At 49.2% G+C, this 18044-nt stretch overlaps 1 protein-coding gene across 1 annotated transcript in view; it reads right to left on the reverse strand.

Moving 5' to 3' along the window:
* LOC140424765 (obscurin-like) overlaps nt 1-18044 on the reverse strand; it is a 1044598-nt gene that overhangs the window by 756537 nt on the left and 270017 nt on the right. The window contains 1 exon segment of the mRNA XM_072508149.1: nt 2661-2765. Within this exon segment, the coding sequence (XP_072364250.1) occupies nt 2661-2765 (105 nt within the window).

Genomic DNA, 18044 nt, shown 5'->3' on the forward strand with positions numbered 1-18044 from the left:
ACTCCTTGCTTAAGTTCCTTCCTACTTTCCTTATATTCCACGCAGGCTTCGTCTGTTCCCAGCCTTTTAGCCCTGACAAATGCCTCCTTTCTCTTTTTGACGAGGCCTACAATATCTCTCGTTATCCAAGGTTCCCGAAAATTGCCATATTAATCCTTCTTCCTCACAGGAACTAACCCCTTGTAATTGACCCCTCTACCCCGGGGAAAAGCCTCTGATTATCCACTCTGTCTATGCCCCTCATAATTTTGTAGACCTCTAGCAGGTCGCCCCTCAACCTCCTTCGTTCCAGTGAGAACAAACCGAGTTTATTCAACCGCTCCTCATAGCTAATGCCCTCCATACCAGGCAAATTTCTGGTAAATCTCTTCTGCACCCTCTCTAAAGCCTCCACATCCTTCTGGTAGTGTGGCGACCAGAATTGAACACCATATTCCAAGTGTGGCCTAACTAAGGTTCTATACAGCTGCAACATGACTTGCCAATTCTTATACTCAATGCCCCGGCCAATGAAGGCAAGCATGCCGTATGCCTTCTTGACTACCTTCTCCACCTGTGTTGCCCCTTTCAGTGACCTGTGGACCTGTACTCCTAGATCTCTTTGACTTTCAATACTCTTGAGGGTTCTACCTCAATTTTATTTTCCACTGAGGTACGACTTACTATTACTCATTTTTTGTTGCCTAGGAAGGTGGATTTCTCTCCTTTTTTCTACATTGTCCTAGTTTAAATGTAAAAATCACAGATAGATCAATCATTAACTAACTTTGTTTTTCTATTATTAGTAAATTTTTTGACACGGGTCCGTATACATCAAAAATATCTCCAAAAAGGGAAACACATTCATGGTTCCTTGGGTTAAAAGACATTAAATGCTCTCTCAAACACCAGTTACTTTTAACATCTTTGCCTTTCTTTTTGTGGTAATTTCACAATCCACAAATCACAATTTCACAATGGAAAGTGGCTAATGTATCACCAGTGTTTAACAAGGTCGGGAGGCAGAAGACGGGAAATTATAGGCCGGTTAGCCTGACTTTGGTCATTGGTAAGATTTTAGAGTCTGTTGTTAAAGATGAGATCGCAAAGTACTTGGAAGTGCATGGTAAAATAGGACTGATCAGCATGGCTTGGTCAAAGGGAGGTTGCGTCTGACAAATCTGTTAGAGTTCTTTGATGAGGTAACAAGGAAGTTAAACAAAGGAGAACCAGTGGACGTGATTTATTTAGATTTCCAGAAGGCCTTTGACAAGGTGCCGCATAGGAGACTGTTATAAAGAACAAAGAACAAAGAAAAGTACAGCACAGGAACAGGCCCTTCGGCCCTCCAAGCCTGCGCCGACCATGCTGCCGTCTAAACTAAAATCTTCTACATAAGTTAAAAGCCCATGGTGTTAAGGGTAAGATCCTGGCATGGAGAGGATTGGCTGACTGGTAGAAGGCAGAGTGGGAATAAAGGGATCTTTTTCAGGATGGCAGCCGGTGACTAGTGGTGTGCCTCAGGGGTCTGTGCTGGGACCACAACTTTTCACAATATACATTAATGATCTGGAAGAAGGAACTGAAGGCACCGTTGCTAAGTTTGCAAATGATACAAAGATCAGTAGAGGGACAGGTAGTATTGAGGATGCAAGGGGGCTGCAGAAGGATTTAGACAAGCTAGGAGAGTGGGCAATGAAGTGGCAAATGAAATACAATGTGGAAAAGTGTGAGGTTATGAACTTTGGAAGGAGGAATTTAGGCATAGACTGTTTTATAAATGGGGAAATGCTTAGGAAATCAGAAGCACAAAGGGACTTGGGGATCCTTGTTCACGATTCTCTTAAGGTTTAATGTGCAGGTTCAGTCGGCAGTCAAGAAGGCAAATGCAATGTTAGCATTCATGTCAAGAGGGCTAGAATACAAGACCTGGGATGTACTTCTGAGGCTGTATAAGGCTCTGGTCAGACCCCATTTGGAGTATTGTGAGCAGTTTTCAGCCCCGTATCTAAGGCAGGATGTGCTGGCCTTGGAAAGGGTCCAGAGGAGATTCACAAGAATGATCCCTGGAATGAAGAACTTGTCGTATGAGGAACAGTTGAGGACTCTGGTTCTGTAATCGTTGGAGTTTAGAAGGATGAGGGGGGATCTTTTGAAACTTACAGGATACTGCGAGGCCTGGATGGAATGGACGTGGAGAGGATGTTTCCACTTGTAGGAGAAACTTGAACCAGAGGACATCACCTCAGACTGAAGGGACGATCCTTTAAAACAGAGATGAGGAGGAATTTCTTCAGCAAGAGGGTGGTGAATCTGTGGAACTCTTAGCCGCAGAAGGCTGTGGAGGCCAAATCACTGAGTGTCTTTAAGACAGAGATAGATAGGTTCTTGATTAATAAGGAGATCAGGGGTCATGTGGAGAAGGCAGGAGAATGGGGATGGGAAAATATCAGCCATGATTGAATGGCGGAGCAGAATTGATGGGCCGAGTGGCCTAATTCTGCTCCTATGTCTTATGGTCTACTCTTTCAACAACAATCCCATATTTTGAAACTAATTTTCCACTGGGTGTGGTCATCGTTGGCTAGCCCATCCCTAATTGTCCTTGACAAGGGTGTTTTGAAACAGCACTAAGAGAGCCTTACTCTCCAAATCTATAAAGTGTCTCCGAAGAGTTTTACCTTTAACTCGAAGTAAAGCTTTGGAATTGGCACTTTCAGCAACAAACTTGATCTCAGCAGCATCTTCTGTTTTTACAGATTTAAAGAGCAGAATATGGGTCCTTCCTGTGTGCAAAAAATTTAGTTGTGTTATATATCAGGAATATTAAAATAAAGTGCAATTTTTGAATCAGATTTTCTACTGATTCCTTTTCTTATACCTTAACTTTTCTATGATACTTTCTGTTCTATGATCCAACAGAGGGCAAAAGAAATTTACTTAATGTCACTCCCCTGATCTTTAGCCTTACAAATATTTTCTCTTTGGATAATGCACCAATTCTCATTTGAATTCCATAACTGAACCTGGCTCCATCGCACTCTCAGGCAGTGCATTCTAGATGCCAACCACTCGCTATGTAAAAAATATTTATTCACGTCATCATTGCTTCTTTTGCCAATCAGCTTAAATCGGTGTCCTCCGGCTCTTGATCCTTCTGCACACTAGAACAGTTTCTCCTAAATACACTGTTCAGACCCCTCATAATTTGAATACTTCTATAAAATCTCCTCTTAACCTTTTCTTCTCCAAAGAGATCACTCCCAGCTTCCCAATGTATCTACTTAATTGAAATTGCTCATCCTTAGCACCATTCTCATTCATCTTTTCTGCACCCCCTCAGGTGCATTCTGCACGTCCAAAACAATACTCCAGTTGAGGCTAAACTAGAATTTCATACAGGTTTATCATAACCTCCTTGCTTTTGTAATATACACCCCGATTTATAAAGCCCAGGATCCAGTATGTTTTTAACCACTCTCTCATCCTGCTCTGCCATCTTCAATAATTTGCGCACATATATTCCCTCTGCCTCTGCATCTCCTGTGGAATTGTACCCTTTATTTTATATTGCCTCTTCCCATTCTTCATCCAAAATGAATCACTTCACACTTCTCCATATTATATTTCTTCTGCCACCTGTCCATCCATTCCACTAACTTGTCTATGTCCTTTCAGAATACAGGTGTTGTGCCAATTGTAAATTTTGAACTTGCGTCTTGTACATCAAAATCTAGGTTATTAATAACTATGAATAACATTGAATGTCAACTGGCAATGTTGCGGTTCTCTATTGTTGAAGATAGTTGGTCAGTGCCTGGCACTTGTGCAGTACAAACGTTACTTGCCACTTGTTAAGATTGGATTGGATTTGTTTATTGTCACATGTACCGAGGTACAGTGAAAAGTATTTTTCTGTGAGCAGCTCAACAGATCATTAAGTACATGAAAAGAAAAGAAAATACATAATAGGGCAACACAAGGTACACAATGAAACTACACAACACCGGTATTGGGTGAAGCATACAGGGGTGTAGTGTTAATCAGGTCAGTCCATAAGAGGGTGGTTTAGGAGTCTGGTAACAGCAGGGGAGAAGCTGTTTTGTGTCTGTTTGTGCGATTGTCGGGCAGTACAGTAGCACAGTGGTTAGTACAGTTGCTTCACAGCTCCAGGGTCCCAGCTTTGATTCCCGGTTTGGGGTCACTGTCTGTGCGGAGTCTGCGTGTTGTCTCCGTGTCTGTGTGGGTTTCCTCCGGGTGTTCCGGTTTCCTCCCACAGTCCAAAGATGTGCAGGTCAGGTGGATTAGCTATACTAAATTGCCCTTAGTATCCAAAAAAGGTTAGGTGGGGTTACGAGGATAGGGTGGAGGTGTGGGTCGGGTGGAGGTATGGGATTAGGGTAGGGTGCTCTTTCCAAGGACCGGTGCAGACTCGATGGGCCAAATGGCCTCCTCCTGCACTGTAAATTCTATGATTCTATGATTGTCAGACCAAGTCTGGGTACTGTCCAGATCTTGCTGCTTTAGGACATGGACTGCTTCAGTACTTGAGCAATGGTACTGAACATTCTGCAATCATCAGCGGACAACCCCACTTCTGACATTATGAGAGAAGAAAGGTAATTGATAAAGCAGTTGACAAGTCACAATGGAGTGAACTTTAGTATAAAGCTAAAAACAATATTCCAGAGCTTCCGGGTGCGGCGATGACCAGCTAAGTCGCACGTTTTGGCAGCTCCCGGTGGAAAGGACTTTTGGGCTCTTAATAGGAGCCCCAACGGCAATTTTAACGGCTAAAAACACTGTGCGGTAAACCAGAAGGGAATCCCCCCTGGACACGGATGGAAAAAGGAGAGGAAAGTGGCTGGACTGCGGTGGATCCTCTAGAGCAGCGGCCAGGAAGGCAGGCACAAAGCAAGATGGCGTCGGAAGGAGGCAGTTTAATACGGGGCCCTGACCAACAAGAGTTCCTGCGGCATTGCGTGGAACAACTTAAAAAGGAGATGAAGAAGGAGCTGTTGGCCCCGATATTACAGGCGATTGAAGGGCTAAAGGAGGAGCAAAAGACCCAGGAGCAGGAGCTTCGGGTCGTGAAGGCAAAGGCTGCTGAGAATGAGGACGACATACAGGGCCTGGTGGTGAAGACAGAGATGCACGAGGCACAACACAAAAGGTGTGTGGAAAGGCAGGAGGTGCTGGAGAATAATGCGGGGAGGAAGAATTTAAGGATTCTTGGTCTTCCCGAAGGTGCAGAAGGGGCGGACGTCGGGACATATGTGAGCACGATGCTGCACTCGTTAATGGGATCGGAGGCCCCGACGGGCCCGTTGGAGGTGGAGGGAGCCTATCGAGTTATGGCGCGAAGACCGAGGGCTGGAGAAATTCCTCGAGCCATAGTGGTGAGATTTCTCCGATATAAGGACAGAGAGATGGTCCTCAGGTGGGCAAAGAAAACTCGGAGCAGTAGGTGGGAGAACGCGGTGATCCGCGTATATCAAGATTGGAGTGCGGAGGTGGCAAAAAGGAGGGCAAGCTTTAATCGGGCCAAGGCGGTGCTGCACAAAAGGAAGGTTAAATTTGGAATGCTGCAGCCGGCAAGACTGTGGGTCACACATCAAGGGAAACACCACTACTTTGAAACGGCAGAAGAGGCGTGGACATTTATTGTCGAGGAGAAACTGGAATAAGCGGGCTAGAAAAAGAACGTTTGGGACAAAGTGGTGGGGCGAATATGTGGGGTGAAGAGGGGGAAAAGGGGGAAGAGATGATTTCCCAAGTTGTTAATCCTGCGACCCTGTAACTTTTCTCTCTTCCCCATGTCGTGGGGGAGGGGGGGAGGGAGGATGAGGAGCTGGGGGCGCCGGCCATTGGGGGCGGGGCCAAATGGGAAGCGCGGGCTTTGTTCCCGCGCTATGGTAATCATGGCGGGAACAGGGAAGCAGGAAGGAGGGGGCCTCGCACAGTGGGAGCCGAGGTCACGGGGGGAAGCCGAGGTCAGCCAGAGTTTGCTGACTTCTGGGAGCAACATGGGGGGTGCAATTACGCTAGTGAGGGATCTAGCGGGGGGGGGTGGGGGGGGGGTTAACTGGGTTGCTGCTGCTGGGGAGAAGGGGGAGCTGGTATGGGGTGGGGTGGTCGGGGCGGGAGGGCGCCGTTGGGGGGAGATACGGCTACGTGGGAACCGGGTGAGGAGCTGGATTGAAAAAGGAGATGGCTAGTCGACAAGGGGGGCGGGTAAAGAGCCCCCCAACCCGGCTGATCACGTGGAATGTGAGAGGGCTGAACGGGCCGATAAAGAGGGCACGGGTACTCGCACACCTAAAGAAACTTAAGGCAGATGTGGTTATGCTGCAGGAGACGCACCTGAAACTGATAGACCAGGTCAGACTACGCAAAGGATGGGTGGGGCAGGTGTTTCATTCGGGGCTAGACACAAAAAACAGGGGGGGTGGCTATACTAGTGGGGAAGCGGGTAATGTTTGAGGCAAAGACCATAGTGGCAGATAGTGGGGGCAGATACGTGATGGTGAGTGGCAAATTGCAAGGGGAAGCGGTGGTCTTAGTGAACGTATATGCCCCGAACTGGGATGATGCCAACTTTATGAGGCGTATGTTAGGACGTATCCCGGACCTAGAGGTGGAGAAGTTGGTAATGGGTGGAGATTTTAATACGGTGCTGGACCCAGGGCTGGACAGATCGAGGTCCAGGACCGGAAGAAGGCCGGCTGCAGCTAGGGTGCTTAAGGACTTTATGGAGCAGATGGGAGGAGTAGACCCCTGGAGATTTAGTAGACCTAGGAGTAAGGAGTTTTCGTTTTTCTCCTATGTCCACAAAGTTTATTCACGGATAGACTTTTTTGTTTTGGGAAGGGCACTGATCCCGAAGGTGACGGGGACGGAGTACACGGCTATAGCTATTTCGGATCACGCTCCACATTGGGTGGACCTGGAGATAGGGGAGGAAAAAGAACAGCGTCCACCCTGGAGAATGGACATGGGATTAATGGCAGATGAGGGGGTGTGTTTAAGGGTGAGGGGGTGTATTGAAAGGTACTTGGAACTCAATGATAATGGGGAGGTTCAGGTGGGAGTGGTCTGGGAGGTGCTGAAGGCAGTGGTTAGATGGGAGCTGATATCTATTAGGGCACATAAAGGAAAGCAGGAGGGTAGGGAAAGGGAGCGGTTGTTGAAAGAACTTCTGAGGGTGGACAGACAATATGCGGAGGCACCGGAGGAGGGACTGTGCAGGGAAAGGCAAAGGCTACATGCAGAATTTGACTTGTTGACTACGGGTAATGCAGAGGCACAATGGAGGAAGGCACAGGGTGTACAGTACGAATACGGGGAGAAGGCGAGCAGGTTGCTGGCCCACCAACTGAGGAAAAGGGGAGCAGCGAGGGAGATAGGGGGGATGAGAGATGAGGAGGGAGAGATGGAGCGGGGAGCGGAGAGAGTGAATGGAGTGTTCAAGGCATTTTATGAAAGATTATATGAAGCTCAGCCCCCGGATGGGAAGGAGAGAATGATGTGCTTTCTGGATCAGCTGGAATTTCCTAAGGTGGAGGAGCAGGAGAGGGCGGGACTGGGAGCACAGATTGAGACGGAGGAAGTAGTGAAAGGGATTGGGAGCATGCAGGCGGGGAAGGCCCCGGGACCAGACGGATTCCCAGTTGAATTCTGTAGGAAATATATGGACTTGCTGGTCCCGCTACTGATGAGAACCTTTAATGAGGCGAGGGAAAGGGGGCAGCTGCCCCCGACTATGTCAGAGGCAACGATATCGCTCCTCCTAAAGAAGGAAAAAGACCCGCTGCAATGCGGGTCCTATAGGCCTATTTCCCTCCTGAATGTGGAGGCTAAGATTCTGGCCAAGGTAATGGCAACGATAGAGGAATGTGTCCCGGGGGTGGTTCATGAGGACCAAACTGGGTTTGTGAAGGGGAGACAGCTGAATACAAATATACGGAGGCTGCTAGGGGTAATGATGATGCCCCCACCAGACGGGGAAGCGGAGATAGTGGTGGCGATGGATGCCGAGAAAGCATTTGATAGAGTGGAGTGGGATTATTTGTGGGAGGTGCTGAGGAGATTTGGCTTTGGAGATGGGTATATCAGATGGGTACAGCTGCTGTATAGGGCCCCGATGGCGAGCGTGGTCACGAATGGACGGGGGTCTGATTATTTTCGGCTCCATAGAGGGACGAGGCAGGGATGTCCTTTGTCCCCGTTATTGTTTGCACTGGCGATTGAGCACCTGGCCATAGCCTTCCAGTAAGTGGAGGGGAGTACTCAGGGGAGGAGAAGAACACCGGGTATCTCTGTATGCGGATGATTTGTTGCTATATGTGGCGGACCCGGCGGAGGGGATGCCAGAGATAATGTGGATACTTGGGGAGTTTGGGGATTTTTCAGGGTATAAATTGAACATGGGGAAAAGTGAGTTGTTTGTGGTGCATCCAGGGGAGCAGAGCAGAGAAATTGAGGATTTACCGTTGAGGAAGGTAACAAGGGACTTTCGGTACTTGGGGATCCAGATAGCCAAGAATTGGGGTACATTACATAGGCTTAATTTAACGCGGTTGGTGGAACAGATGGAGGAGGACTTTAAGAGATGGGACATGGTGTCCCTGTCACTGGCAGGTAGGGTGCAGGCGGTTAAAATGGTGGTCCTCCCGAGATTCCTTTTTGTGTTTCAGTGCCTCCCGGTGGTGGTCACGAAGGCTTTTTTAAAAGAATTGAGAAGAGTATTATGAGTTTTGTGTGGGCCGGGAAGACCCCGAGAGTGAGGAGGGCATTTTTGCTGCGTAGTAGGGACAGGGGGGGGCTGGCACTACCGAGCCTAAGTGAGTACTACTGGGCCGCCAATATTTCAATGGTGTGTAAGTGGATGGGAGAAGAGGAGGGAGCGGCGTGGAAGAGATTGGAGAGGGCGTCCTACAGGGGGACTAGCCCACAAGCTATGGTGACGGCACCGTTGTCGTTCTCACCGAAGAAATACACCACAAGCCCGGTGGTGGTGGCTACATTGAAAATTTTGGGGCAGTGGAGACGGCATAGGGGAAAGACGGGAGCCTCGGTGCGGTCCCCGATAAGAAATAACCATAGGTTTGTTCCGGGGAGAATGGATGGGGATTTGGAGCATGGCAAAGAGCAGGGGTAGCACAATTGAGAGATCTGTTCGTGGATGGGACGTTTGCGAGTCTGGGAGCGCTGACGGAAAAATATGGGTTGCCCCAAGGGAATGCATTTCGGTATATGCAACTGAGGGCTTTTGCGAGGCAACAGGTGAGGGAATTCCCGCAGCTCCCGACGCAGGAGGTGCAGGATAGAATGATCTCAGAGACATGGGTGGGGGATGGTAAGGTGTCGGACATATATAGGGAAATGAGGGATGAGGGGGAGATTATGGTAGGTGAGCTGAAAAGGAAATGGGAAGAAGAGCTGGGGGAGGAGATTGAGGAGGGGCTGTGGGCTGATGCCCTACGTAGGGTAAACTCATCGTCCTCGTGTGCCAGGCTAAGCCTGATACAATTTAAGGTGTTACACAGGGCGCATATGACTGGAGCACGGCTCAGTAAGTTTTGGGGGTAGAGGATAGGTGTGCGAGATGCTCGAGAAGCCCAGCGAATCACACCCACATGTTCTGGTCATGCCCGGCACTACAGGGGTTTTGGGTGGGGTGGCAAAGGTGCTTTCGAAGGTGGTGGGGGTCCAGGTCGAACCAAGCTGGGGGTTGGCTATATTTGGGGTTGCAGAAGAGCCGGGGGTGCAGGAGGCGAGAGAGGCTGATGTTTTGGCCTTTGCGTCCCTAGTAGCCCAGCGCAGGATATTGTTAACGTGGAAGGAAGCCAAACCCCCGGGTGTGGAGACCTGGATAAACGACATGGCAGGGTTTATAAAGTTAGAACGGATTAAGTTCGTACTAAGGGGTTCGACTCAAGGGTTCACCAGGTGGTGGGAACCGTTCGTCGACTACCTCACAGAAAGATAGAGGGAATGGAAAAGAAGAAGACAACAGCAGCAACCCAGGGGGGAGGGGGGGAGGAATCGGACGGACTCTCAGGGATGTTATTGTATATGTATAGGCACTTGTTTTAGGTAATGTATATTGTACTGTTGGATTGTATCTTTGGAGAGTATTTATTTTTGACCAGGCAGTTGCCATTTAGTTTGGTTTTTGTTTCTGTTCATATATTATTTATTTATTTGTTTAAAACTGGCCACTGTTATTTATATTGCTTTATTGTTGTTTAAAAGAAACGCTACGTACTGTTATGTTTGGCCAAAAAATCTTGAATAAAATTAAAAACTAATAACTTTAACCTGATGTGCTTCTGGTAAAAGGTGTTTTAAGTCTTATGGATGTTAAAAGGAAATCTTAAAGGATTACTTAGTGTTGTATTCTTTGGGGGTTGTATTTGAATTAATGATTGCTAAAATGTTCACTGTATGTTGTAAAAAGGTTGACTTGAGTTCATAGAATAAACATTGTTTTGCTTTAAAAAAAAATGATTGTTGTTGTATGTTTTAGAGAGATAGGATGATGCAATGCTTGATGAGTGTATTTAGGTAAAATTAGAGGTTCCAAGTTTTTATTTTGTAGATGCATGCCCCTGCCTGACATAGCGCCCTCAAGAATTTATTAGGTAAATTTTTAGGTAAATTTTTGTGCATAGCTAGGGTCAGAGTAGTGGCCATGTAGGAGGTGTCCCCCCCCCCCCCCTCCCCCGCCGGTCAGGGAACGGAAAGGACAAAATTTAGGTGATCCTTCACGCTTCGCGTTAGGATCACACAAGTAGGGAATGTAACCACCTAAAATGGCTCATTCCCGATTAATTTGGCCAAAACCCGATATAAAATGGCTAACCGAAAAGGCTGATGGGAAAAGCAGCCAACAGGACACAAATGGACAGCTGCAGACAGAATAGCGTATTCGGCTCTGGGGAAGTCGGCCCAGATCGATACCTGCGACCATTAGCAACCGTTCGTCGACTACCTCACAGAAAGATAGAGGGAATGGAAAAGAAGAAGACAACAGCAGCAACCCGGGGGGGGAGGGGGGGGGGGGGGGGAGGAATCGGACGGACTCTCAGGGATGTTATTGTATATGTATAGGCACGTGTTTTAGGTAATGTATATTGGACTGTTGGATTGTATCTTTGGAGAGTATTTATTTTTGACAAGGCAGTTGCCATTTAGTTTGGTTTTTGTTTCTGTTCATATATTATTTATTTATTTGTTTAAAACTGGCCACTGTTATTTATATTGCTTTATTGTTGTTTAAAAGAAACACTACGTACTGTTATGTTTGGCCAAAAAAATCTTGAATCAAATATATATTTTAAAAAAAGATAAAGCAGTTGATGATTGGGCCAAGAAATTCAGCCTGGCCGGGTTGCGGCGATGCGGAGCTAAGCCGCGCGATTCAGCAGCTCCCGCGAAAACGGACTTTCGGGCCCGCTAACGGAGCCCCAACGGCATTGTTTTGAAAACCAACCCGTGGGTAAGGAAGGAGAAAGGTCCCCAACCAACCTGTATGGATCGGACCCGCAGCGATACGGCAAAAAAGGCGGCCCTGGAGCAGCGAGAGAAGAAGGGAAAAAAAAACAAAATGGCGGCGCCAACATACAAAGAAGAGATGCATTCATCAAGCGCTGCTTTGAGGAGATGCGCAAGGAGATGGTGGCGCCTCTGCTGGCGGTAATTGAAGGACTTGGAGCAACCCAGAAAGCCCAAGAGGTGAAGATCCAGGAGATCCAGGAAAAAGTGAACGTGAACGACGATGAGCTCGTGGGCCTGGCGGAGAAAGTGGAGCGGCACGAGGCGCTGCACAAGACGTGGGCGGGAAGGCTCGAAGACCTGGAGAATAGGTCGAGGAGAAACAACTTGAGGATCCTGGGACTCCCAGAAGGAGTGGAGGGGCCCGATTCCGCGGCATATGCGGCCACAATGATCGGGACGCTGATGGGTGTGGAGGCCACCCCCGGGATTGCTGGAGCTGGATGGGGCACACCGAGTGCTTGCGAGGAAGCCCAAGGCAAATGAGCCGCCAAGGGCGATGGTGGTGAGATTTCACTGGTTTACGGACAGAGAGAGGGTCCTGAAATGGGCCAAGAGGGAACGGAGCAGCAAGTGGGACAATGCAGAGATTAGAATATACCTGGATTGGAGCGCGGAGGTCGCTAAGCGGAGAGCGGGTTTCAACCGGGCCAAAGCGGGGAGGATGTGCAGACTCCGCACAGACAGTGACCCAAGCCGGAATCGAACCTGGGACCCTGGAGCTGTGAAGCAATTGTGCTATCCACAAGGCTACCGTGCTGCCCTCGGTTCCTGCATCGGTTCCCATCCCCTGCCACATTAGTTTAAACTCTCCCCAACAGCTCTAGCAAACCCCCCCCCCAGGACATCGGTTCCAGTCCTGCCCAGGTACAGACCGTCCTGTTTGTACTGGTCCCACCTCCCCCAGAACCGGTTCCAATGTCCCAGGAATTTGAATCCCTCCCTCTTGCACCATCTCTCGAGCCACGTATTCATCCTCTCTATCCTGACATTCCTACTCTGACTAGCTCGTGGCACTGGTAGCAATCCTGAGATTACTACCTTTGAGGTCCTACTTTTTAGTTTAACTCCTAGCTCCCTAAATTCAGCTTGTAGGACCTCATCCCGTTTTTTACCTATATTGTTGGTGCCCATGTGCACCACGACAGCTGGCTGTTCACCCTTCCCCCCAGAATGTCCTGCAGCCGCTCCGAGACATCCTTGACCCTTGCACCAGGGAGGCAACATACCATCCTGGAGTCTCGATTGCGTCCGCAGAACCGCCTGTCTATTCCCCTTACAATTGAGTCCCCTATCACTATAGCCCTGCCATTCTTCTTCCTGCCCAGCTGCGCAGCAGAGCCAGCCATGGTGCCATGAACCTGGCTGCTGCTGCCTTCCCCTAGAGTACTCAGGGAACGGCGACGGCTCCAGACGGAGTTTGACCTACTGACCACGGGCAAGGCGGAGGCACAATGGAGGAAGGCGCAGGGGGCGACCTATGAGTACGGGGAAAAGGCTAGTCGGATGCTGGCGCACCAGCTCCGTAAGAGGGCGGCAGCGAGGGAAATAGGGGGAATCAAAGATGGAAGGGGAGCCACGGTTCGAAGTGCCACGAAAATAAATAAGGTATTCAAGGCCTTCTATGAAGAGCTGTACAGGTCCCAGCCTCCAGGGGGGGAAGGGGGGATGAGGCGATTTCTGGACCAGCTGGGGTTCCCGACGGTGGAGGAGCAGGAGACGGTTGGTTTGGGAGCACCAATTGGGTTGGAGGAGCTGAGTAAGGGTTTGGGGAGCATGCAGGCGGGGAAGGCCCTGGGGCCGGACGGGTTCCCGGTGGAGTTCTATAGAAAATATGTGGACCTGCTGGCCCCGCTGCTAGTGAGGACCTTTAACGAGGCAAGAGAGGAGGGAACCCTGCCCCAGACAATGTCGGAGGCGACAATCTCCTTGATTCTTAAGCGAGACAAGGATCCACTGCAATGTGGATCGTACAGGCCGATATCGCTCCTCAATGTGGACGTTAAGTTATTGGCAAAAGTGCTGGCCACGAGGATTGAGGACTGTGTCCCGGGTGTGATTCATAAGGACCAGACGGGATTTGTAAAGGGCAGGCAGTTAAATACCAATGTGCGGCGGCTCTTAAACGTGATAATGATGACATCGGAGGGGGGAGAGGCGGAGATAGTGGCAGCTATGGATGCGGAAAAAGCCTTTGACCGAGTAGAGAGGGAGTACCTCTGGGAGGTATTGCGCAGGTTTGGGTTCGGGGGAGGGTTTATTAGATGGGTTAAGCTCCTTTATAGCGCCCCGGTGGCGAGTGTAGTGACGAACCGGCGGAGGTCGGAGTACTTTCGGCTGTACCGAGGGACGAGGCAGGGGTGCCCCCTGTTGTTTGCACTGGCGATCGAACCCTTGGCCATATCACTTAGGGAGTCCAAGAAATGGAGGGGAATAGTCCGCGGGGGAGAGGAGCATCGGGTATCGCGAAACGCAGATGACCTGCTGCTATACGTGGCGGACCCAATAGAGGGGATGGTGGAGGTCTTGCAGACTCTGAAGGAGTTTGGGGAGTTTTCGGGCTACAAGCTTAATGTAGGGAAGAGTGAGCTTTTTGTATTACAGGCAGGGGACCAAGAAAGAGGGATAGGGGACCTACCGCTGAGGAGGGCGGAGAGGAGTTTTCGGTATCTGGGGATACAGGTGGCCAGAAGTTGGGGGGCCCTACATAAACTGAATTTGACGAGGTTGGTGGAGCAAATGGAGGAGGATTTTAAAAGATGGGACATGCTCCCGCTCTCGCTGGCGGGTAGGGTGCAGTCGGTCAAAATGGTGGTCCTTCCGAGGTTTTTGTTCGTGTTTCAGTGCCTCCCCATCGTGATCACCAAGGGCTTTTTCAAGAAAGTAGGTAGGAATATTATGGGGTATGTGTGGGCAAATAAGACACCGAGGGTTAGAAGAGGGTTCTTGTAACGCAACAGGGACCGAGGAGGGTTGGCTTTGCCAAACCTAGAGAGTTACTACTGGGCAGCAAACGTAGCGATGATCCGCAAGTGGGTCATGGAGGGAGAGGGGGCAGCATGGAAGAGGATGTAGATGGCGTCCTGTAAAGGAACGAGCCTGGGGGCGTTGGTAATGGCACCGCTGCCGCTCTCGCCGACAAAACACACCACAAGCCCGGTGGTGGCGGCAACGCTAAGGATCTGGGGCCAGTGGAGAAGGCACAGGGGTGCAATGGGAGCATCGGTGTGGTCCCCAATCAGGGGTAACCACCGGTTTGTCCCGGGGAAGATGGACAAGTTCCAAGGCTGGCATCGGGCGGGGATTAGACGAATGGGGGACCTGTTCATTGACGGGACATTTGCGAGCCTAGGGGCACTGGAGGAGAAATTTGAGTTACCCCCGGGAAACGCATTTAGATATATGCAGGTGAGGGCTTTTGTGAGGCAACAGGTGAGGGAATTTCCGTTGCTCCCGGCACAAGAAGTTCAAGATAGGGTGATCTCGGGGGTATGGTTCGGGGAGGGCAAGGTGTCGGAAATATACCAAGAGATGAAAGAAGAGGGGGAAGCGCTAGTAGAAGAATTGAAAGGTAAATGGGAGGAGGAGCTGGGGGAGGAGATTGAGGAAGGGCTATGGGCTGATGCCCTGGGCAGGGTTAATACCTCCTCCTCGTGTGCCAGGCTCAGTCTGATACAATTTAAGGTGGTTCACAGAGCGCATTTGACGAGGGCGAGGCTGAGTAGGTTCTTTGGAGTAAAGGATAGATGTGAAAGATGTTCAGGGAGTCCGGCGAACCATGTCCATATGTTTTGGTCATGCCCGGCATTGGAGGGGTTCTGGAGAGGAGTGGCGGGAGTAATATCTCAGGTGGTGACAGTTCGGGTCAAGCCAAGCTGGGGGCTAGCAATATTTGGAGTAGTGGATGAGCCGGGAGTACAGGAGGCGAAAGAGGCCGGAATTCTGGCCTTTGCGTCCCTAGTAGCCCACCTCCTATTGTGGAAGGAGGCGTAGCCCCCTAGCCTGGAGGCCTGGATAAACGACATGGCGGGGTTCATAAAATTGGAGAGAATTAAGTTCGCTTTGAGAGGGTCTGCACAAGGGTTCTACAGGCGGTGGCAACCGTTCCTAGAATACCTCGCAGAGCGTTAGAGGAAGGTCGGTCAGCAGCAGCAGCAACCCGGGGGGGGGGAACAACGAGAGATTGCTGGAGGGGACGGATGAGCGGGGGATAACATGGAGGGTGGGGGAAACTGGCACAAATGGGCGAGAGCCAGTGTATAAAGCTATGTAAATATACCATCTTGCCATGTATATATCTTGCTCAGGGAGAATTTGCATTATTTTGTTACGGGGGGGGGGGGGGTTATTATTTGTAAGGGGAAAAATTGTGTTGTTAAAAAACCTTAATAAAAATATTATTTAAAAAAAAGAAATTCAGCCTGAGGAACACCTGCAGTGATGTCCTGGAACTGAGATTACTGACCTCCAACAACGACAACCATCTAGACCATAAGATATAGGAGCAGATTTCGGCAAATCGGCCAATTGAGTTTACTCTGCCATTCGATTATGGCTGATATGTTTCTCATCCCTATTCTCCTACCTTCTCCCTGCACTCTTGATCCCCTTATCAATCAATAACCTATCTATCCCTGTCTTAAAGACACTCAGTAACTTGGCATCCGCAGCCTTCTGCGGCAATGAGTTCCACAGTGTTAATGTAATCCTCTGGCTGAAGAAATTCTCCCTCATCTCAGTTTTAAAGGAACGTCCCTTCAGTCTGAGGTTGTGCCCTCGGGTTTTTCTCTCCTACTAGTGGAAAAATCTTCTCCACATCAGGCCTCTCAGTATTCTGTAAGTTTCAATGAGATCCCCCCTCATCCTTCTAAACTCCATAGAGTATGGACCCAGAGTCCTCAACCACTTCTCATAAGTCAAGCCCTTCATCCCCGGATAATTTTTGTGAAGTTCCTCTGGACCCCCTCCAAGGCCAGCACATCCTTACTTAGATACGGGACCCAAAACTTCTCACAATATTCCAAATGGGATCTGACCAGAACCTTATCCAGCCTCAGCAATACGGTAGCATTGTGGATAGCACAATTGCTTCACAGCTCCAGGGTCCCAGGTTCGATTTCGGCTTGGGTCACTGTCTGTGTGCGGAGTCTGCACATTCTCCCCGTATGTGCGTGGGTTTCCCCCGGGTGCTCCGGTTTCCTCCCACAGTCCAAAGATGTGCAGGTTAGGTGGATTGGCCATGAGAAATTGCCCTTAGTGTCCAAAATTGCCCTTAGTGTTGGGTGGGGTTACTGGGTTACGGGGATAGGGTGGAGGTGTTGACCTTGGGTAGGGTGCTCTTTCCAAGAGCCGGTGCAGACTCGATGGGCCGAATGGCCTCTTTCTGCACTGTAAATTCTATGATTCTAATACATCCCTGCTCTTGTATTCTAGCCCTCTCGACTTGAATGCTGACATTGCATTTCCCTTCCTAACTGCCAACTGAACCTGCACGTTAATCTTAAGAGAATCTTGAACAAGGACTCCCAAGTCCCTTTGTGCTTCTGATTTCTTAAGCCTTTTCCCATTTAGAAAATAGTCTATGCCTCTATTCTTCCTCCTAAAGTGCATAACCTCACACTTTTTGACATTGTATTCCATCTACCACTTCTTTGCCCACTCTCCTCGCCGGTCTAAGTCCTTCTGCAGCCTCTCCGTTTCCTCAACACAACCTGTCCCTCTATATATCTTTGTATCATCTGCAAACTTCGCAACAGTGCCCTCAGTTCCTTCTTCCAGATCGTTAATATATATTGTGAATAATTGTGGTCCCAACAGTGAACCCCCTGTGGAATATCATTAGTCACCGGCTGCCGTCCTGAAAAAGACCTCTTCATCCCCACTCTCTTCCTTCTTACAGTCAGTCAATCCTCTGTCCATGTCAGTATCTTGCCCCTAACACTATGGGCTCTTATTTTATTTAGATAATATATAATAACAATCTTTATTGTCACAAGTAGGCTGGAGTCACATTGCAATGAAGTTACTGCGAAAAGCCCCTAGTTGCCACATTCCGGCGCCTCCTGTATGGCACCTTGTCAAAGGCCTTCTGGAAATCCAAATAGATCATGTCCACTGGCTCTCCTTTATCCAACTTCCTTGTTACCTCCTCAAAGAATTCTAATAGATTTGTCAGGCATGACCTCCCCTTGATGAAGTCGTGCTGATTCAGCCCTATTTTACCATTCACTTCCAAGTACTCCACAATCTCATCCTTAATAATGGACTCTTATTTTCCCGTATTCTGCCTCCTTTCCTTCTTAAACAGGGGTGTTACATTAGCCATTTTCCAGTCCTCTGGGACCCTCCCTGAATGCAGTGATTCCTAAAAGATCACCACCAATGCCTCCACAATCTCCTCACCTATCTCCTTCAGAACCCTGGGGTGAAGTCCATCTGGTCCAGGTGATTTATCCAACTTCAAACCTTTCAGCTTTCCCTGAACCTCCTCCTTAGTGATGGCCACT

Source organism: Scyliorhinus torazame, chromosome 6 (genome assembly GCF_047496885.1).
Source record: "Scyliorhinus torazame isolate Kashiwa2021f chromosome 6, sScyTor2.1, whole genome shotgun sequence".
Classification (NCBI taxonomy): Eukaryota; Metazoa; Chordata; class Chondrichthyes; order Carcharhiniformes; family Scyliorhinidae; genus Scyliorhinus; species Scyliorhinus torazame.